The 16717-nt window shown below is 38.8% G+C and overlaps 1 protein-coding gene across 2 annotated transcripts in view; it reads right to left on the minus strand.

Annotated features, from left to right (window-relative positions):
• The window catches only part of cfap74 (cilia and flagella associated protein 74), a 52559-nt gene that overhangs the window by 20644 nt on the left and 15198 nt on the right, over positions 1-16717 (minus strand). For both annotated transcript variants that reach the window (XR_008302121.1, XM_026925149.3), the window contains exons 16-22: positions 14964-15053; positions 14656-14832; positions 14418-14526; positions 14175-14305; positions 10902-11024; positions 10700-10821; positions 2222-2350 (exon numbers count right to left, since the gene is read on the minus strand). Coding sequence is in view for 1 of the 2 variants with exons in the window: in XM_026925149.3 (XP_026780950.3) it covers positions 2222-2350; positions 10700-10821; positions 10902-11024; positions 14175-14305; positions 14418-14526; positions 14656-14832; positions 14964-15053 (881 nt within the window). In the remaining variant the exon portion in view is untranslated. The remainder of the gene's footprint in view (positions 1-2221; positions 2351-10699; positions 10822-10901; positions 11025-14174; positions 14306-14417; positions 14527-14655; positions 14833-14963; positions 15054-16717) is intronic.

Genomic DNA, 16717 nt, shown 5'->3' on the forward strand with positions numbered 1-16717 from the left:
GGCCCATCTGTCGGAAAAAAACAGGCTTGTAGCACAGTTTTGGCTTCTGATATAAAAGCACCCCACGCTACCATCCAAATGATCAGTATAATTCCATTTCTATTATTGCATTATTTCAAAAAACCTACTGCCTAATCCCAGTCCATGAAACTATTTTAAAGACAAATTCTCCTGAAGACAGATTTAAAGCTTATATGAAGTTCAAAGTGCTCATTGCTCTTCTGTTGACTTTATTTAAAGGTCCTATATTTGATCATTTTCAGGAAATCCATGACAGATCTCACTAGTCTGAAATATTCATAGAGCAGTCCTTTAATGTTCATTCATATTACAGTTGGTTTGCTACTAGCCTTCTTAACAAAAGTAGAAGCATCTTGCACATCAAGACAAGTACACCTCTTCTATACTATATGCTGATTCATTATTTAATACTATGTAACTATGAGATATAACAGTTGCCTGCAGCTACAGTATATTCACCAGTTTTCTTAGTGTTGCCTTGAGGAAGGAGCTGTGCACTCCCGAGTTTGAGGAGTTGAGAGAGCAGTTGGAGGATCACTGAAAACAAACTTTACAAAGAGATTATGGAGAGTTTTGTGTTTAGGGAACAAATGAATGTTTTTTTTAACTGCTCTACAGTAGAAATGACTCATTTCCACATTTTACTCATCATTTTGAATTAGTGGTATTGCTCATGCTAACCTGAAACCTGTCCCAGCAGTAATATGATTGGTTTACATCCATACAGTCCAGCTAATGGAGTAGAATATGGCCCTAATGACGTGGGGAAAAAAAAGCTACAAATTTAAACAAGTGAGGCTGATCTGGTTTGATTTCATAGAAATGAAGTCATAATGTATGAACACTGACTCTGCCACTAACCTGTATACTTAATGTAAATTGTTATGAATTTATTAGAACCCTTTAATGCATTTTGCTATCCACTTAGTTCCCCCAGTACATTATATTTTTCATGTGTGTGTATGGGTTTTTCTATGTTTACAGCAGACAGACAAAGAGCAGCATGGAATCAGTTCTAACTGCACTTTCTGCAGGATACTGGATAATGGTGAGTCACATGAACAGAAAACCTCACTGAGCTTGTGAACTGCAGCTTGTGAACATAGGCCGAGATTATTCATCAACTACACTTTCATACAAACTGAAAAAAAAAATTGGAAACAGTTTACTTATTTTAAAAAAAAAATTGATCACAATTTTACATGTGGTAAGTACTGGTCACAGTGAAAATGAGAAAACTGCAGCGAGTTATATAAGCAGTCGAGTAAGTCAAATCAAATCTCACAACTGGGCTTTGAGCATGGGGAAGAGGAGTGAGTGAAGCACAGCAAGGATAGACAGATAAATAGGACAGAAAGAGAGCACAGGCAGCAGTAATGCTTTTCTAATCCCTGTTTATAATGACTCTGATTCATTTATGCTAAAGCTGACATCTGATCAAATGTTATATTAAGATTTGTTGTGAAAAGCCGTGCTACTGGACACCAAAGCTTTCTTAGCTACCAATATGCCTCAACAATGAACACAAAAGAAAGGACTTCATCATACCTGGATATGGATAAGTGACAAATTAAAGGAAAAAACAGTGGCTCTGTTATACTGTGGGGGAATTTTGCTGGCATGGTTTGTGTCCACTTGTCTCCTTACAGGGTAGAACCATTACAAATCAATACAAAGTCATTCTGACTGATTAATTTTATGCTATGTTGAAACATTTCTATCCTGATGGGAGTGGTCTCTCCAAGGATGACAACTCCTCCATCTACAGGGCATAAGGACTCACTGAATGGTTTGATAAGTATTAAAATGACAGAATGATCCTATTATCTTCACACTCACCGAATCTCAACCCAACTGAATATCAATGGGAGATTTTGGACAAATGTGTTAGACATCATCATCATCAAAACACCAACTGAGGGAAGAATAGTGTTCATCCAGTACAGTTCCAGAGACCTGCAGCATCTATGCCAAGGTGAACTGAAGCAGTTCTAGCAGCTTCAGATGGCCCAACAGACATTATGTTGTTTTTTTCCTTTAATGTGTCAGCTCCCTGGCCCATCTTCAAGAAGTTCTTGCCACTGAGATTCTCAGTTCATTACAATTCAAACCCTTCAAATCAATAATACACTTATTTCATGATTTAGACATCTAGAGGAGGAAAATTTTTCTGTTTCGAGGAGCTTAGCTTTGTGGTTACCTGGGCAGGAATTTGAGCTGGGCATGAAAGCTGGACTTTGCCTGAATGTAGCCAGTTTTAGGCAGGATGTCCATGTGGTTTTTCAGCTCCTTACACACTTCGAATGTCAATCTGAGTGCTGTGCTGGCTCTGAAACACATGAAATACACATATATAAATAGTATGTATATGAAAAGTGCCCCATATTAATAATCAGTGACTGTATTTAAATGGATCTTGCCACATCCTCTACCAACTGTCTACATATCAGATATTTAGTGAACAGTCTTGCTCTTCTTTAAAAACAAAGCCCAGGCATCATGGTACTATTATAACAAAAGTTATTCTAAGCTGCAAAATGAGTCTTCCATAGTCCGTTTTCTCTGAGAGTACTTCAGACAAGCTGCTTTCCCTGAACACCATTCAGTACGTCTGTTTATTTGTACAGTGTCCAGCAGCTGTGCACTTTGTTTCTGGGTGGAAGCTGCAACACATACAGTACATATACTTGGCTTGTACAGTAAAGAAACATACACCTTTTACCAGCAAACTGAGCATGAGTATTATAAATACACCAAACAACGGCACACATGATCCACCTGAATAGATATTAATAGCTTCACATAAAATACAGTGTTCCATTTTCTCCCCATTTTTGAGGTGACCCAAATGATGAATCTACTTTGCGTCAAAGAGCTTCCAGATTGAGGGGTATAAATGAGGCTCTATCACAGGAATATTCTCCACAGAATTCGGACTACGCTCGCCTACTACTGAGATGGCACCATGTCAAGAGCTTATCTCTCTGTATGACTCACTGTCAATGGATGTTTGGTTATTTCTAAGCTTCTGTAAATGGTTGTGATTTTACGCCAGTACAGGACGTCTAAATATGTACAGTTCAGAGACTCCTGCACTACTAGCAGGACTGTCACCACCAACAAATACAGCTTGGCAACTTCGTAAATAGAAGGAGCAACTGGCTCAGTTTGTTGTTGTTGTATACGTAGATAAGCACTGATAAATATTCAAATAACATATTTGTTATGTGTATTATGCATATGTAAGTGAGTGCAGTGTCCTTCAAACCTCAGCAGTTCCTCAAGGGAAGTAGAGATGGGATATTTTAATGAGGAGCCAGAAATTCCCTGACATTGCACTATGCTGTCAGCACTTAATTTTCAAGCCTTCAGTAAAGTGACCTACATAGTAGAAAACTCAACAGATGTGCTTGTGCCACAGGCAAGGGCAGCGGCAGTCCATGGATATAAATGGAAAACTTTAATGGTACGCTATGCCCTAGTCACAGAGCTACTTCTGAGAGACCTCAGTCACTGTAGTAACTGAGTTAGCTTAAGTACTTACAGCAAATGCAATTTCTTTCTATGATTTCACATTAGTGCTTTTTATATCAACCAAAATGTAACAAAGGCCATGTCCCAGCATGCTGCATCTATAGCTTCTCCCTCAGCATCATGCACCCTGTGCTTTTTCTCTTGCTGCAATTCTAATACTGTATTTGACTAAAGCTCATAACTTGCAATTTCCAACCTCTGACTAGAAAAAGACAAAGAAATGCCCCATCAACTTGGATTTCCTGCTAAGTCGGGAAGGTGTCCTCAACCCCGTGTTCAATGTTAGCATGGCCACTCACACAATCAACAACAACAACAAAAAAAATCATGTCACTACTTGAGTTTATAGCAATGCTTACTTTAGATCAATTAACATAGACACATTAGTTGGCTAAATCTATAACACTGCCCATACAGTTCACCGTTTTGTGAAATTAAAATACATCATAAACTCATGATCATTAATGTTGGAAACTTTCATGTTCTTTGCAACTTGAACACACAAAGCTTGAAAATGACTTAACGTCTGAGTTCCCACCTCTGAGTTAAGTCAATGCAGCATAATACTTGCAGCTTGTCCCTAGTTCCTAGCTAATTACAGACTCTATACTGTATAATGCAACCACAAACACACAAACACACATTGCACAGCATGGCACCTTTCATATGCTCTTGCTTCACCACCTCTTGCTAATATTGCCTAAGTCATTCTTTATCCATTTGTTCCATTGTTCTTTTTGTTCACTGTTTTATTAAACACTATTCAAATTTTTTTCCACTTTTGAGCCCAAGTATATTTTGTTCCACTGAAATAATCACATTTGATTAATTAATCTGTTCCAAGACAAAAAGGGCACCTTGTTTTAAATTTGGCTGTGACATGAATGTAGCTCAGAGGGAAGGAGGAAGAGAGCAAGTGGTCCAGGGTGAAATGAACAAAAATTAATAGTTTAAAACTGACTTGATAAAATACAAAGTAAAAATTTAGCTGATCAAATGAATAAACAAAAAAAAACAAGTAGGAATTTGATTTTATATATTAAAGAACGATTTAATTTAAATTTAAAGAGTAGATTTGATCAAATATGGGCCATGTTTCTTATTTACCAGCACATTCTGTCTTCAGACTACAACTAAATGAGACATGCACAGCTCTCCTTTTTATCTAAAGATGAACTCATATACTGATAAATGAACTTTTTTGCTTTTTATCAGTGGTTGGTACACTTGCACAAGAGCAGGATTTTGTGCTGTAATACATGTATATTTAGAAACACATATATTTATATCATGGCTGGGAGACCTAGATATTTTCTGTTTGCATCCATATGCTAGGAAAACTCCTCCTCTGCTCTGTGGTCAGTGCGCTAGATTACTTTCACTAAAAAATAAAATCAGAGGAAATGCTTATTTATTTGAGACAATTCATTGATTTAAGTTATCTGGATCAGTTATATGTCCAGACATTGCATGAACCACTGCAGGCTTAATGAATTTTAATGAATGTGGAAGAATAAAAGGAAAAAAGGAAATGTTCAAATAGTAATTATAGAATATATATATATATTTCATGTTAAACTGCAATTGCAGTCAAACATGAAAATAAAAGGGAAATAGTGATTTAAGATATATTTACGCGGTATTGTCAGTTCCAGGAGTCCAACTGACAGGTGAGTTAGAAAGAGTTGAGGGTATGTGGGTGAGAGAGAGAGAGAGAGAGAGAGAGAGAGAGAGTGGTATCATACCCTAATCAGCAAATAATGTGGCCACAGTGCAATGCGTAAATTCATGCAGATACAGGTCAAAGGCTTCAGTTAATATTCAATTAATTATTAATTAAAATGCTTCACATTAAATTCATCTCAGAAAGCACAACACGCTGAACCTTGAGGTGGATGGGCTACAACAGCAGAAGACCACGTCAGGTTCCACTCCTGTCAGCCAAGAACAGGAATCTAAGGCTATAAACCTTACGCACAGGCTCACTGAACCTGGACAATTGAAGTTGAAGTTTTTTCTTTCTTGTGCCTCTCCGGTAAACAAAGAAATGCCTGATTTTCAGTGTTTTCCAGGCCAAACATTATTCATTTCCGATATTTCTTCAATATAAAACCTGCAATCACCCTAGACCTTTATATGAAATGGAATTCCCTCAAAGGTGTGTTATGGAAGCTGGAAGCTGCAAAGTCCTTCCGCAATGAATCCTCTAAAAGCTACAACACCTCATTTGATCAAAATGGTTTATTTATTTATTTATTTCAATTTTTAACCTGTAATTATTATGAATTGTAGAAATATTCTACTATACTGCTCTGCCTTAGAGAAACCAATATAATTATCTATGATAATTAAATCAATTAAATTATATTAAAATTAGAATTTTCTTATAATCATTCTATTAATGTTCCGCTGTTTTTCAATGTCAGCAAATAATAGAGATGGCCCATGCTACTCGCTTCCATGGGAAAATAATAATTCAACCAGTTGAACGCTGAATGTTCTAAATATTACCAATGTAATGAATTTCATCAGTAATGTTATAAGTACATTTTAAGTCAACAAATTCAAGAAATATATATATATATATATATATATATATATATATATATATATATATATAACTACAGTTTAATTATACCTAAAAGCTACAAAACTCCTTCTTTTCTGCTTGATCAGAATTGTGTGGGAGTGTGAGATCATACAACGACTGACAGTGGTGTCTCCCTAGCAACATCAACAACTTGTGATATGCTAATGATAGAAACTGTTGATACTAGAAAAGGAGGTAAGAATGACTGAGAGGTGTTTAAACAGTACCTTTGTTTTTACACATTAGTCATGAATACTGGGTGGTGTACACTAGTTTGAGCTGACAGGACGGTAAGTCAAATAATCACTCTTCACAACCATGGTGAGCAGAAGAGCATCTCAGAATGCACAACATGTCGATCCTTGAGGAGGATGGGCTGCAACAGAAGATGATCACATCAGGTTCCACTCCTGTCAGCCAAGAACAATAATCTAAGGCTACAATGGGAACAGGCTCATCTTCAACAGTCATCTTCAACAGTCCAGTTTCACTGAACCTGTGCCCACTGTAGCTATAACGCATTTCCACCGGAACTGCTACCCACCATTCTGTGTAAACTCTAGAGGCTGTTGTGAGTGAAAATTCCAGGAGATCTGCAGTTTCTGAAAAAAAGACTTAAACCAGCCTGTCTGGCACCAACAGCCATGCCACAGTTAAAGTATATATATATATATATATATATATTAGTCCCATCTAAATCGAATCAGCCAGAAGAAAGAAGAAAATAGCAGATAAAAAGAAATTCAGAAATCTCTTAACTGAAAAAACAGTAACTTGTTTTTCTTTTATAGATGGTGTTAAATTTGCCACAGAAGCTATAGATAACAGTAAGAAGCTAATTATGAAAATGAGCTGACAGGCGCTTTAAACTTTAAGCCTAATTAGACTAATCCGTGCTAGCTATTGTTTTCTCTAGGCAGCATCTTTGTGTTGTCCTAAGGCATTGAAGTGAAGCTCATCCAATAAACGACAAAACACAGCAAATGTCAGAGCAGTATTTAATTTCAGCCATAGCCTGCACTGGAAAATATATTTTGACACATACATATCACAGTAAATATCTTGAAGGATACAGGAATTATCAGTGTACTATTGTATCTTATTAAATTCATTCATCATTTGAATACAAGTCTCCATGAAATAAAACGGCCTAACTATAGCTGTATAGTCATCACAAGCTCTTCACTATAGCCGTCTATATACTATATATACTATATACTATATATGCTGCTGTGTTTTTTTTCTAATTCTGTAAATATGTATATGTGAAGTAAAGCAAATACATGCAGACATATTTTTTTATTATACCTAAATCTTAGTGAATCTTAAATTAGTAATATATTGCATAATTTTAGACAATTAGATGAATAGGTATTAGGTGAATAATTGCAATTAGGTGAGCAGGGATCCTTATTCTCGTATAAACAGAATTGTAATTGAGACCTTCAAAATCAATGAAGAAGTGATTTTTGTAACTCTTAGTTCCTGGATGGTAGAAAAACGCCCCCTATACTCTGTTCTGGCAGCACTGTCACTTTCAATGCCTAACAGGTCCAGAGGATGGACAATGGTGTAAGTCCCTGTGGTTAGTATATACGTGTGTGTGTGTGTGTGTGTGTACCCTGGCTCTACTACACACTGCCAATAGTCCAACCATATTATCCTTTTATTACTGTATTCCACCTTTACACTGACATAATACATTCTAAAAAGCTGCTGCTGTCAACTCACTTAGTAAATATGCAGCACTGGGAGGAAAACTTGGAGTATTGTCTATACATATATATAAATACACACACACATGTCTATATTAAGAATTTTGCAGAACAAAATCAATAGCAGTGCACAACTCACAGAGAGAAAAAAGGAGCAAAAAGGAGTTGTGTGTGTGTGTGTCAACTGGGAGAAGTGGGTTGTGTTTGTGGACGTAGGTTTGTGTGTGTGCAGTGTACATTTGTGTGGATGTGTGGATGTGCATGAAAGAGGGAGGGTGCGTGCATGTATGTGTGGGAGTGTGTGTGTGTGCGCTCGCGTGTGAGTGTGCGTGGGAGGGGTCGTCAGTAAGAAAGGCCTGTTAAACTAGGCAGAGATGACAGGATGAAGGGCTTATTTTAAGCTGCTTTCAGACAGCACTGAGCTCCATGTCAACGTTTTCTGTCAGAGTGTTTTAGTTCAGCTGATTCCTTTCACTCTAATTTGAATGCTTTAATCATGTGATTCACATGTAGAGAATTACATGTGACTCACACACTTGCAAACTCATTTTATTGAGAGCTCTGAATCATTTTTTGAGCACTGTTTACTGTGTGACAGTGTGAATAAACATACATCACACACACACACACACACACAGTCACCAAGATATTTAATGTTCTAATAAAGTTCAACAATACCGTCAGATCTGGCTGCATGACATAAAACATATAAATGCACAAACACCTACACACTCACACACACAGAGGCAAACATGCACAAAACATGCTCACCCATACAGCTACCTACAGGAAGACTATAAATAACACACACAGTAGACGTTGAATATTAGTCACCAGTTATTGCATATGCAAAATACACAACAATAAACGAATTTATTATATTTTTGCATTACCCAAAAATCTTCTGTACAGCTACTGTATATTTAAAAAGCGATGATGAATAAATTAAAATGCCATCCATCATTCTGATGGATAGAAATTAATGTATCTGTTGTAGTTTCAGGTGAAGAGGGATTTTCTGCAAGCATTTAAGTCTCCATACAGACTCTTGATTCGTGGCCATGGTGACATGTTTCTAGATTTTAAAATCATACTGTAATGGCACTTGTCATGCCTGTTTCCAATATGGCAGATGAGCATGATTTCAACCGACAAAATAACATAAAAACACCAGCAAAGATGCAAAACCTAATGAGTATTGTGTGAGCACTCATCCAACTGGATAATTTGAATTATGGATGAGTGACCATGCATTTCAAAGGCTTACCCCCATTTTAAGCACCACTTTGTACTGGTATTCATTTTACACCTGCAATGATTTGCATGTTATGTTTATTATACGCAAGCATTTCCACCAATATTCTGACAAATCCTGCCTTTTGCACTTCAGCCGATGATGTCTTTTGACCCAATTGGGTTTATCTGCTTATAACATACTTTCACACCTCTACTTTAAAAAAACACAAGTATTTTGCACCAAAATTATGTTACCATTTTTGAAAATCTGCTTTATAACATCGTCTAGGCTTTCTTCCTTCAGAGATCACATTAGGTAAATAATGTGCCAGTTTAACAACTGTGTTAGTAAAAAAAAAAGGTTGCCTACAGATGCTTTTGTTGCTAGCTATGTGTGTTTTCCTCACACAACAAATATCATGCTGTGATCAAGCTGTGGATATGTACCCTAGCATAACTGATATAAGCCTAATGTCACTGGGAACAGCCCCACCATTTATATCAGCTGTTATAACAAATGTTAATGTTCCTATACACAACTCTATACATTTTAAATTACACTATGTTAAATTATGATGTTTTGTTGAACATTATTATTGCACCTAGTAGTAAAAAATGGGAACTGAAACAAGCATTAATAGAGGTCCACTGGGGCAAGGACATTGCTGTCCCATGATTGGTGGAGGAGCAACAGACAAAACATTTAATGGGGTTGCCATATTGGGCTAGTTTAAAAAAAAAAAAAAAAACTCTTCGTCCACCAAGATCTTGTTTTATACCAAATCATCAGGATTAAGTCTAACACATTTCTGCAGACAAAGTGTATATGCATACAGTGTGTCTAAATGTGCCTTCATTTTCCAAAGCCTGATTTTTTTTTGGCTAGTTTCAGGTCTATTGTGTGGTTTTTGAGATGTAGTTGGGCTGGAAATTTTGCTGAAACTTGGCAACCCTGGTTAATGAGATTAGGGCTTCTGTGTACGCCTCGCTGGCAACGGGAAACACACCTGCTGTATCAAATACAGTTGAACAAAGGTTCACTCAAAACCACTCAAAACGAACTGCTAGACTATGCTGGATGGCTGTGTGCTGTCCACTCTCAACTGCTTATTACAGCGTTACTCTAAACATTCACGAGGTAGTAGCCTATAGCACAAGTCAAGTGTGACAGCTTTTCGACATAATTTTGCTTGAGGCTATGTCGTCCTGCCCCATCAAAATCTATGGTCATGAGGCACTGCTGCTAATGTGGCTTTCAATTAACACATAATTGTAAGTTGCTTTGGATAAAGGCATCAGCCAATTGAAATTACTGTAAATGTAAACAAATTTAGTTTGTAAATGGTCTAGATGCATGGAGAGACACTGTAGACACTGCCACCTCTACAAGCTATAATGGCTGAATACTTATAAAAATAGCCTACATAATAAAACTTACTGAACTAATCAGTGATCATTTTACCACAGATGTAAGAACAAACAGCGATCAGTCGAGTGAAATGCCACAAGCTGACATTTCGTTCATATGAAAATGTGACAGATTTCACCATGGAGGAAACCACACATATATTACGGCACCAAAAATATAACAATCCTGTCTCACCTGCTTTGCACTTCAATGCAGTCTTGGTAAAGGCGATCATACATGCAGATCTTTAGGTCCATGCTCGGCTTGGTCACCCACACGGGAACACTCTCAGCCACTCCGTAGGCTGACACCACAATCTAGATATAAAAAAACGTATACTCAGTTCACAATTGAGACCATTATGACAAAAGTTTACTCATTTTGTAAAACTCCTTACCGCTTCACAGTTTGGTTGTGAAAAGGTGATCTTAATATCTAGCTTAGTTTCTCCTGGGATGGTCGGTGTGAAAATGATGGGCAGTTTGATGCTAGCAAATGGGCCCACCTCACCCTCAAGAACCTAATGAGAAAATGAATGTGCAAAGTCTCATGTTAGATTTTCTACTCTACTGAAAACCTAGAAAAAAAAATCAGTAGCTCAGAGTCTACAGAACCTAATGACTAACGATCAATCAATAATATAACAATAAAAAAGCATACTGGTACTCCCCTCGCTAATATTTCAGTCATTTTTTTCTTTTCTCACATATTTCTTTCAGTGATTGCAGCTGCTATTATATTCTGCCTTTCCCTTTTTTTCTTTCTTGCTTTCCTTTTATTTTTATACCAGTCGAATCCTAGATATGACTGAATCAATCACATGGGTAATTTTGTGCAATTAGCTAAGGTTGGCTGTGCTTGTGCAGCATCAGGGTAATCCATGCTCCAGTGTAATTTCAGTTTCTGTACAGATACTGAAAGCCTCTCATAATGATCAACAGGGCATTAACACATAAACTGAGAGATCATAGAGATATAGCAGACGTGGCCATAAGTAGCTATGAGGCCACAGAGTTCTGGACATGGGTCGTTTCTGAAGGTTTTTTTAACCTCTCAAATAGCATCTCCCGTTGTCAAACTCAGTATGGAAACAAACACATCATGATAATGTGGTTTTATGTTTAAGATAAAATTAATCAATGTAACTCAAGTCAGAATACCTTATGGAAGAAAAGAAGTAAAACACAACAGAGATTTGAAATTAGAAATTGGTGTAGTACATATTCATCATTGTAGTATATGAAGTTGGTCACATTTCTGCAATGTGGACCTCACTAAAAATGAAAATCCCTCATTATTGTTGTCTTTTCTGCTGCTGTATTTGGAAATCTAATGTCGTGCATGAGTGATATGAATGCATGTAAGACGTGTCATTATTTGACTCATATTTGGTTGGGAAATGCCAGACCTATCTCCAATTTCTTGTTAAAATGTGCCTGTGGCTAAAAACCCTAAAGTAGAAAGGACAGACAGAGGTGCTGCATTTTGCTTTCCATAGTGCACATCTTTATATATGCCTTTTGTATTTTTTTTTTTTTACTTTATATTTCAGGCAATTATGCTGACAAGACTGTCAATAAGTGTAATGGGAGCTCCTTATAGCTAGTTTACCTGTGATTACACTTTTCTGCCACTAGGAGTTTCTGCATATGTGTGGGCAGAAGTAGTCCTAAGAAATGTGTGTATGCAAGGTCTATGTACAAAACTATGCTTATGGCCATACCACCCTGAGAACGCCTGATCTTGGCAGCTAAACAGGGTCAGGCCTGGTTAGTACTTGGATGGGAGACTGCCCAGGAACACCAGGTGCTGGAAACTCTTCCAAGACCATCAATACGTGCTCCAACCAGAAGTGTGTGCATGCGTGGCCTCTCTTACAGCCCAGGACAGTTTGGCCCTAAGAACAACGAGGGTTCTTACAACCCTTCTTACAACTACTGTTCACAGACTTCAGCTCAGCATTCAAAACAATCATTCCTCAGCACCTGATTGGAAAGCTGAGCCGGCCGGGCCAGAACACCTCCCTCTGCAACTGGATCTTGATCATCTCAAACACTACCGCACTGAACACTGGGCCCCCCCAGGGCTGTGTGCTCAGTCCACTGCTGTTCACTGTGCTGTCTCATGACCGTGCAGCGATGTACATCTCGAATCACATCATCAAGTTTGTTGATGACACAATCGTGGTGGGTCTCATCAACAAGACTGATGAGTCAGCATACAGAGAGGCTGTGCAGTGGCTAACAGACTGGTGCAGAGCCAACGACCTGTCTCTGAACGTGGACAAAACAAAAGAGATGGTTGTTGACTTGAGGAGAGCACAGAGAGACCACTCTCCACTGAACATGGTGATCCTCCATGGTGATCGTCAAGAGCACCAAATTCCGTGGTGTTCACCTGGCGGAGAACCTGATCTGTTCCCTCAACACCAGCTCCACAGCCAAGAAAGCCCAGCAGTGTCTCTACTTTCTACAAAGGCTGAGATAAGCCCATCTCACACCCCCATCCTCACCATATTCTACAGAGGGACTATATCGAGAGCACCCAGAGCAGCTGAATCATTGCCTGGTTTGGGTAATTGCACCATCTTGGCTCGCAAGACCCTGCAGTAGATAGTGAGGACAGCTGAGAAGATCATCTGAGTTTCTCTTCCCTCCATCACAGACATTTACATTTACCTCACACGCTCCATCTGCAAAGCCACCAGCATTGTGGATGACCACACTCACCCTTCACACAAACTCTTCACCCTTCTACCGTTTGGCAAAAGGTACCAAAGCATTCGGGCCTTCATGACCCGTGTACATGACTGTGTAACAGTTTCTTCCCCCAAGCCATCAGACTCAATAATCAGAGACTGGACTGACACCAACGCACACACACGATCAACTGAACACCACTCCACTCCCTTCGCAATTTTTGCATATTTCTTAAATTGCTGCTAAAACACTGTACATAAAATACTGTACTGACCACCTGCACTCTTGCTGCTAACACTGTATTTATCTTAGTAAATACATAGTGTCATAGTATGTTATGTTTACATTTACAGAATGTTACTACTATATTGTTATATCTTTTTGCAGTCTGTTACACATGGCTCTCAGTCCACTTTATTGACACTAGAACTGTGCACTACTTGGCGCTGCACTGTCCTTTAGTGTGCCTATTGTCCTGTTTTAGGAAATTTGTACTGGACTTGTTCTGTTTGCACAGGTGCACTTTATGTAGTCCTGTGTAGGTCTGTGTAGTCGTTAATTAGTTCTGTGTAGTCTCATGTAGTTTTGTGTTGTTTTATGTAGCACCATGGTCCTGGAAGAACCTTGTTTCATTTCACTGTGTACTGTACCAGCTGTATATGGTTGAAATGACAATAAAAGCCACTTGACTTGTCTTGACTATAAACAGATAACAGAGGCTGTTATAGAGGCATCAGTGGCCTAAATTTTCTTTTTACCTAAAGGGCATTTGAATTAGTTTTCAGTAGCTAATGTTTCTGATCTGTCAGTAAAAAAAGCAAGTTTTACATTTTTGTTCACCCTGAGCGCAAAAATTGAAAGAGATCTAATCATACATCTAATATATAAACATTATGCAGTGTTTAAGGTGTGAAACCTTTAGCACATTTCTAAAAATACTAAGCATGTCACACATCCAGGAAGAAACTTACTTTACCAATGCTGATTTCAGTGATCTCAGAGTCATGGTCCTGCTCAACCTCTGTAACCTCACCCTCCTCCAAACCATCAGGTCCTGAAGCCTCAACACCTACAGATGTGTCACAGCTGGTTAGGGATGTACCTAAAATCACAGTTAATCCAAGTTATTAGTAATATTTCATAGTTTAAATTCTCAGAAAAGCAAATTTTTTGCATGGAAGTAAAGCAAAATTTGGATCAAATTTGGTGTTCACCTGATTTCAATTCCGTTTGAGTAATGCAGTTAGCGTTTTCTCTGTCTGGTTCATTTTTTTCCTCATGACATAAAGCAGCACCTTTCACACTTCTGCTGTCACCAGGTTCCTGATAGAAGCACTATTATTCAAATACTTAGACATGCACACTGATTATCAAGTTAATTTAGACACATCTCTGTCACTGGACAGATGTTAAGTTGATGTGCTTTTTCTGGTGGCTAAGTGGAAAAGTTACCTGTTTGCTAGGAGAGGAATGCTGTGATAGATTGTGCAACTGAAGGCAGTTTGTGGAGAGGGGAGCCAGTGAATAGCGAGTACCCAGTGCCCCCCTGTTGGTCAGGGTGATTACCCGTGAAATTGTCTCCCCGACCACATGCGTGCCAAAGTCAATGAGGCTGCTATCAACAACCATCTGGGGAAAAGAGAGAAAAGACTCAACATTTCCAGAAAAAAAAACCTCACAGCACTATCTTATCTATAAAAAATACTTATATGTGATACCAGAATTACTTGCAACAAAATTTAACAGACAGTAGTCCTCACATCACATTTTTTTGTTCTGCACTTGATTATGACAGAAAAGGGGCCAGTAGCTGACTGAAACTGGATCTCACCATCCAGATCTTCATTCAGCTGCAAGAGAGAAAACATACAGTATATTGAAGTTCATGTGTCTGATTATCTAGGAGGATGTTAAATGATCCATGTACACAAAGAATGGTCAGCCCCTGGATTTCCATGTGTTTAATCCCTTAAACTCCCAGGACCCATTGGTAGGTCCCGACATTTCTCACAGTGGTAACTGCAAACATTTCTGATTAATTTATTTGATAACTGAAAGCTGGGAGTTTAAGTGTTTAAACATATGTTAAATGTTAACGTATGCCAGCATATGCTAATATTGTGTAGGTCCCCCCTTTGCCGTCAAAACAGCTGTGACCCATTGAGGCATGGACTCCACAAGACCTCTGAAGGTGTGCTGTGGTATCTGGCACCAAGACATTAGCAGCAGATCCTTTAAGTTGTGAGGTGAGGCCTCGATGGATCGGACTTGTTTGTCCAGCACATCCCACAGATGCTTGATCGGATTGAAATCTGGGTAATTTGGAAGCCAAGTCAACACCTTGAACTCTTTGTAACCATTCCTGAACAATTTGTGCAGTGTGGCAGGGCTTAATATCCTGCTGAAAGAGGCCACTGCCATTAGGGAATACCGTTGCCATGAAGAGGTGTACTTGGTCTGCAACAATGTTTAGGTAGGTGTCACGTATCAAAGTAACATTCACATGAATGCCAGGACCCCAGGTTTCCCAGCAGAACATTGCCCAGAGCATCACACTGCCTCCGCCAACTTGCTTTCTTCCCATGGTACATCCTCGTGCCATCTCTTTCCCGGGTAAGCAAGGCACATGCACCTGACTGTCCACATGATGTAAAAGAAAACATGATTAATTAGACCAGGCCACCTTCTTCCATTCCTCCATGGTCCAGTTCTCATGCTCACATGCCCATTGTAGGCGCTGTCGGCAGTGGACAGGGGTCAGCATGGGCACTCTCACTGGTCTGTGGCTAAGCAGCCCCATACACAGCAAGCTGCGATGCACTTTGTGTTCTGACACCTTTCTATCACAGCCAGCACTAACCTTTTCAGCAATTTGTGCTACAGTAGCTCTTCTGTGGGAGCAGACCAGATGGGCTAGCCTTCGCTATCCAAGCGCATCAGTGAGCCTTAGGCGCCCATGACCCTGTCGCCAGTTCACCGGGTTTCCTTCCTTGGACCTCTTTTGGTAGGTACTAACAACTTCACACTGGGAACACCCCATAACACCTGCTGTTGTGGAGATGCTCTGACCCAGTCATGTAGCCATCACATCTATACTATGGGTTGAACTTTCCCGGCTCTTGTCAGAATCGCTCAGATCCTTACGCTTGCCCATTTTTCCCGTTTCCAACACATCAACTTTGAGAACCGACTGTTCACTGGCTGCCTAATATATCCCATAGGTGCCACTGTAATGAGATAATCAGTGTTATTCATTTTACCTGTCAGGGGTTTTAATGTTATGCCTGATCAGTGTATATTTCTTATTTCCCTTTAGTTAATACAGCACTTGCAGTTCAACCCATAGTATAGATGTGTTTCATATAAAACCTTGTTTTTTATAATGGAAAATTAGATCTGATTTTTCCAAAACTCCTAACAGTTCCATTTCAGACTAAGCCATCATGAATGCTACATAGCTTATTGTATCTGGGTGTGAAAAAATACTAGATTTTATGGCAAAGGAAAAATATGA

This window comes from Pangasianodon hypophthalmus, chromosome 8 (genome assembly GCF_027358585.1).
Source record: "Pangasianodon hypophthalmus isolate fPanHyp1 chromosome 8, fPanHyp1.pri, whole genome shotgun sequence".
Lineage (NCBI taxonomy): Eukaryota > Metazoa > Chordata > Actinopteri > Siluriformes > Pangasiidae > Pangasianodon > Pangasianodon hypophthalmus.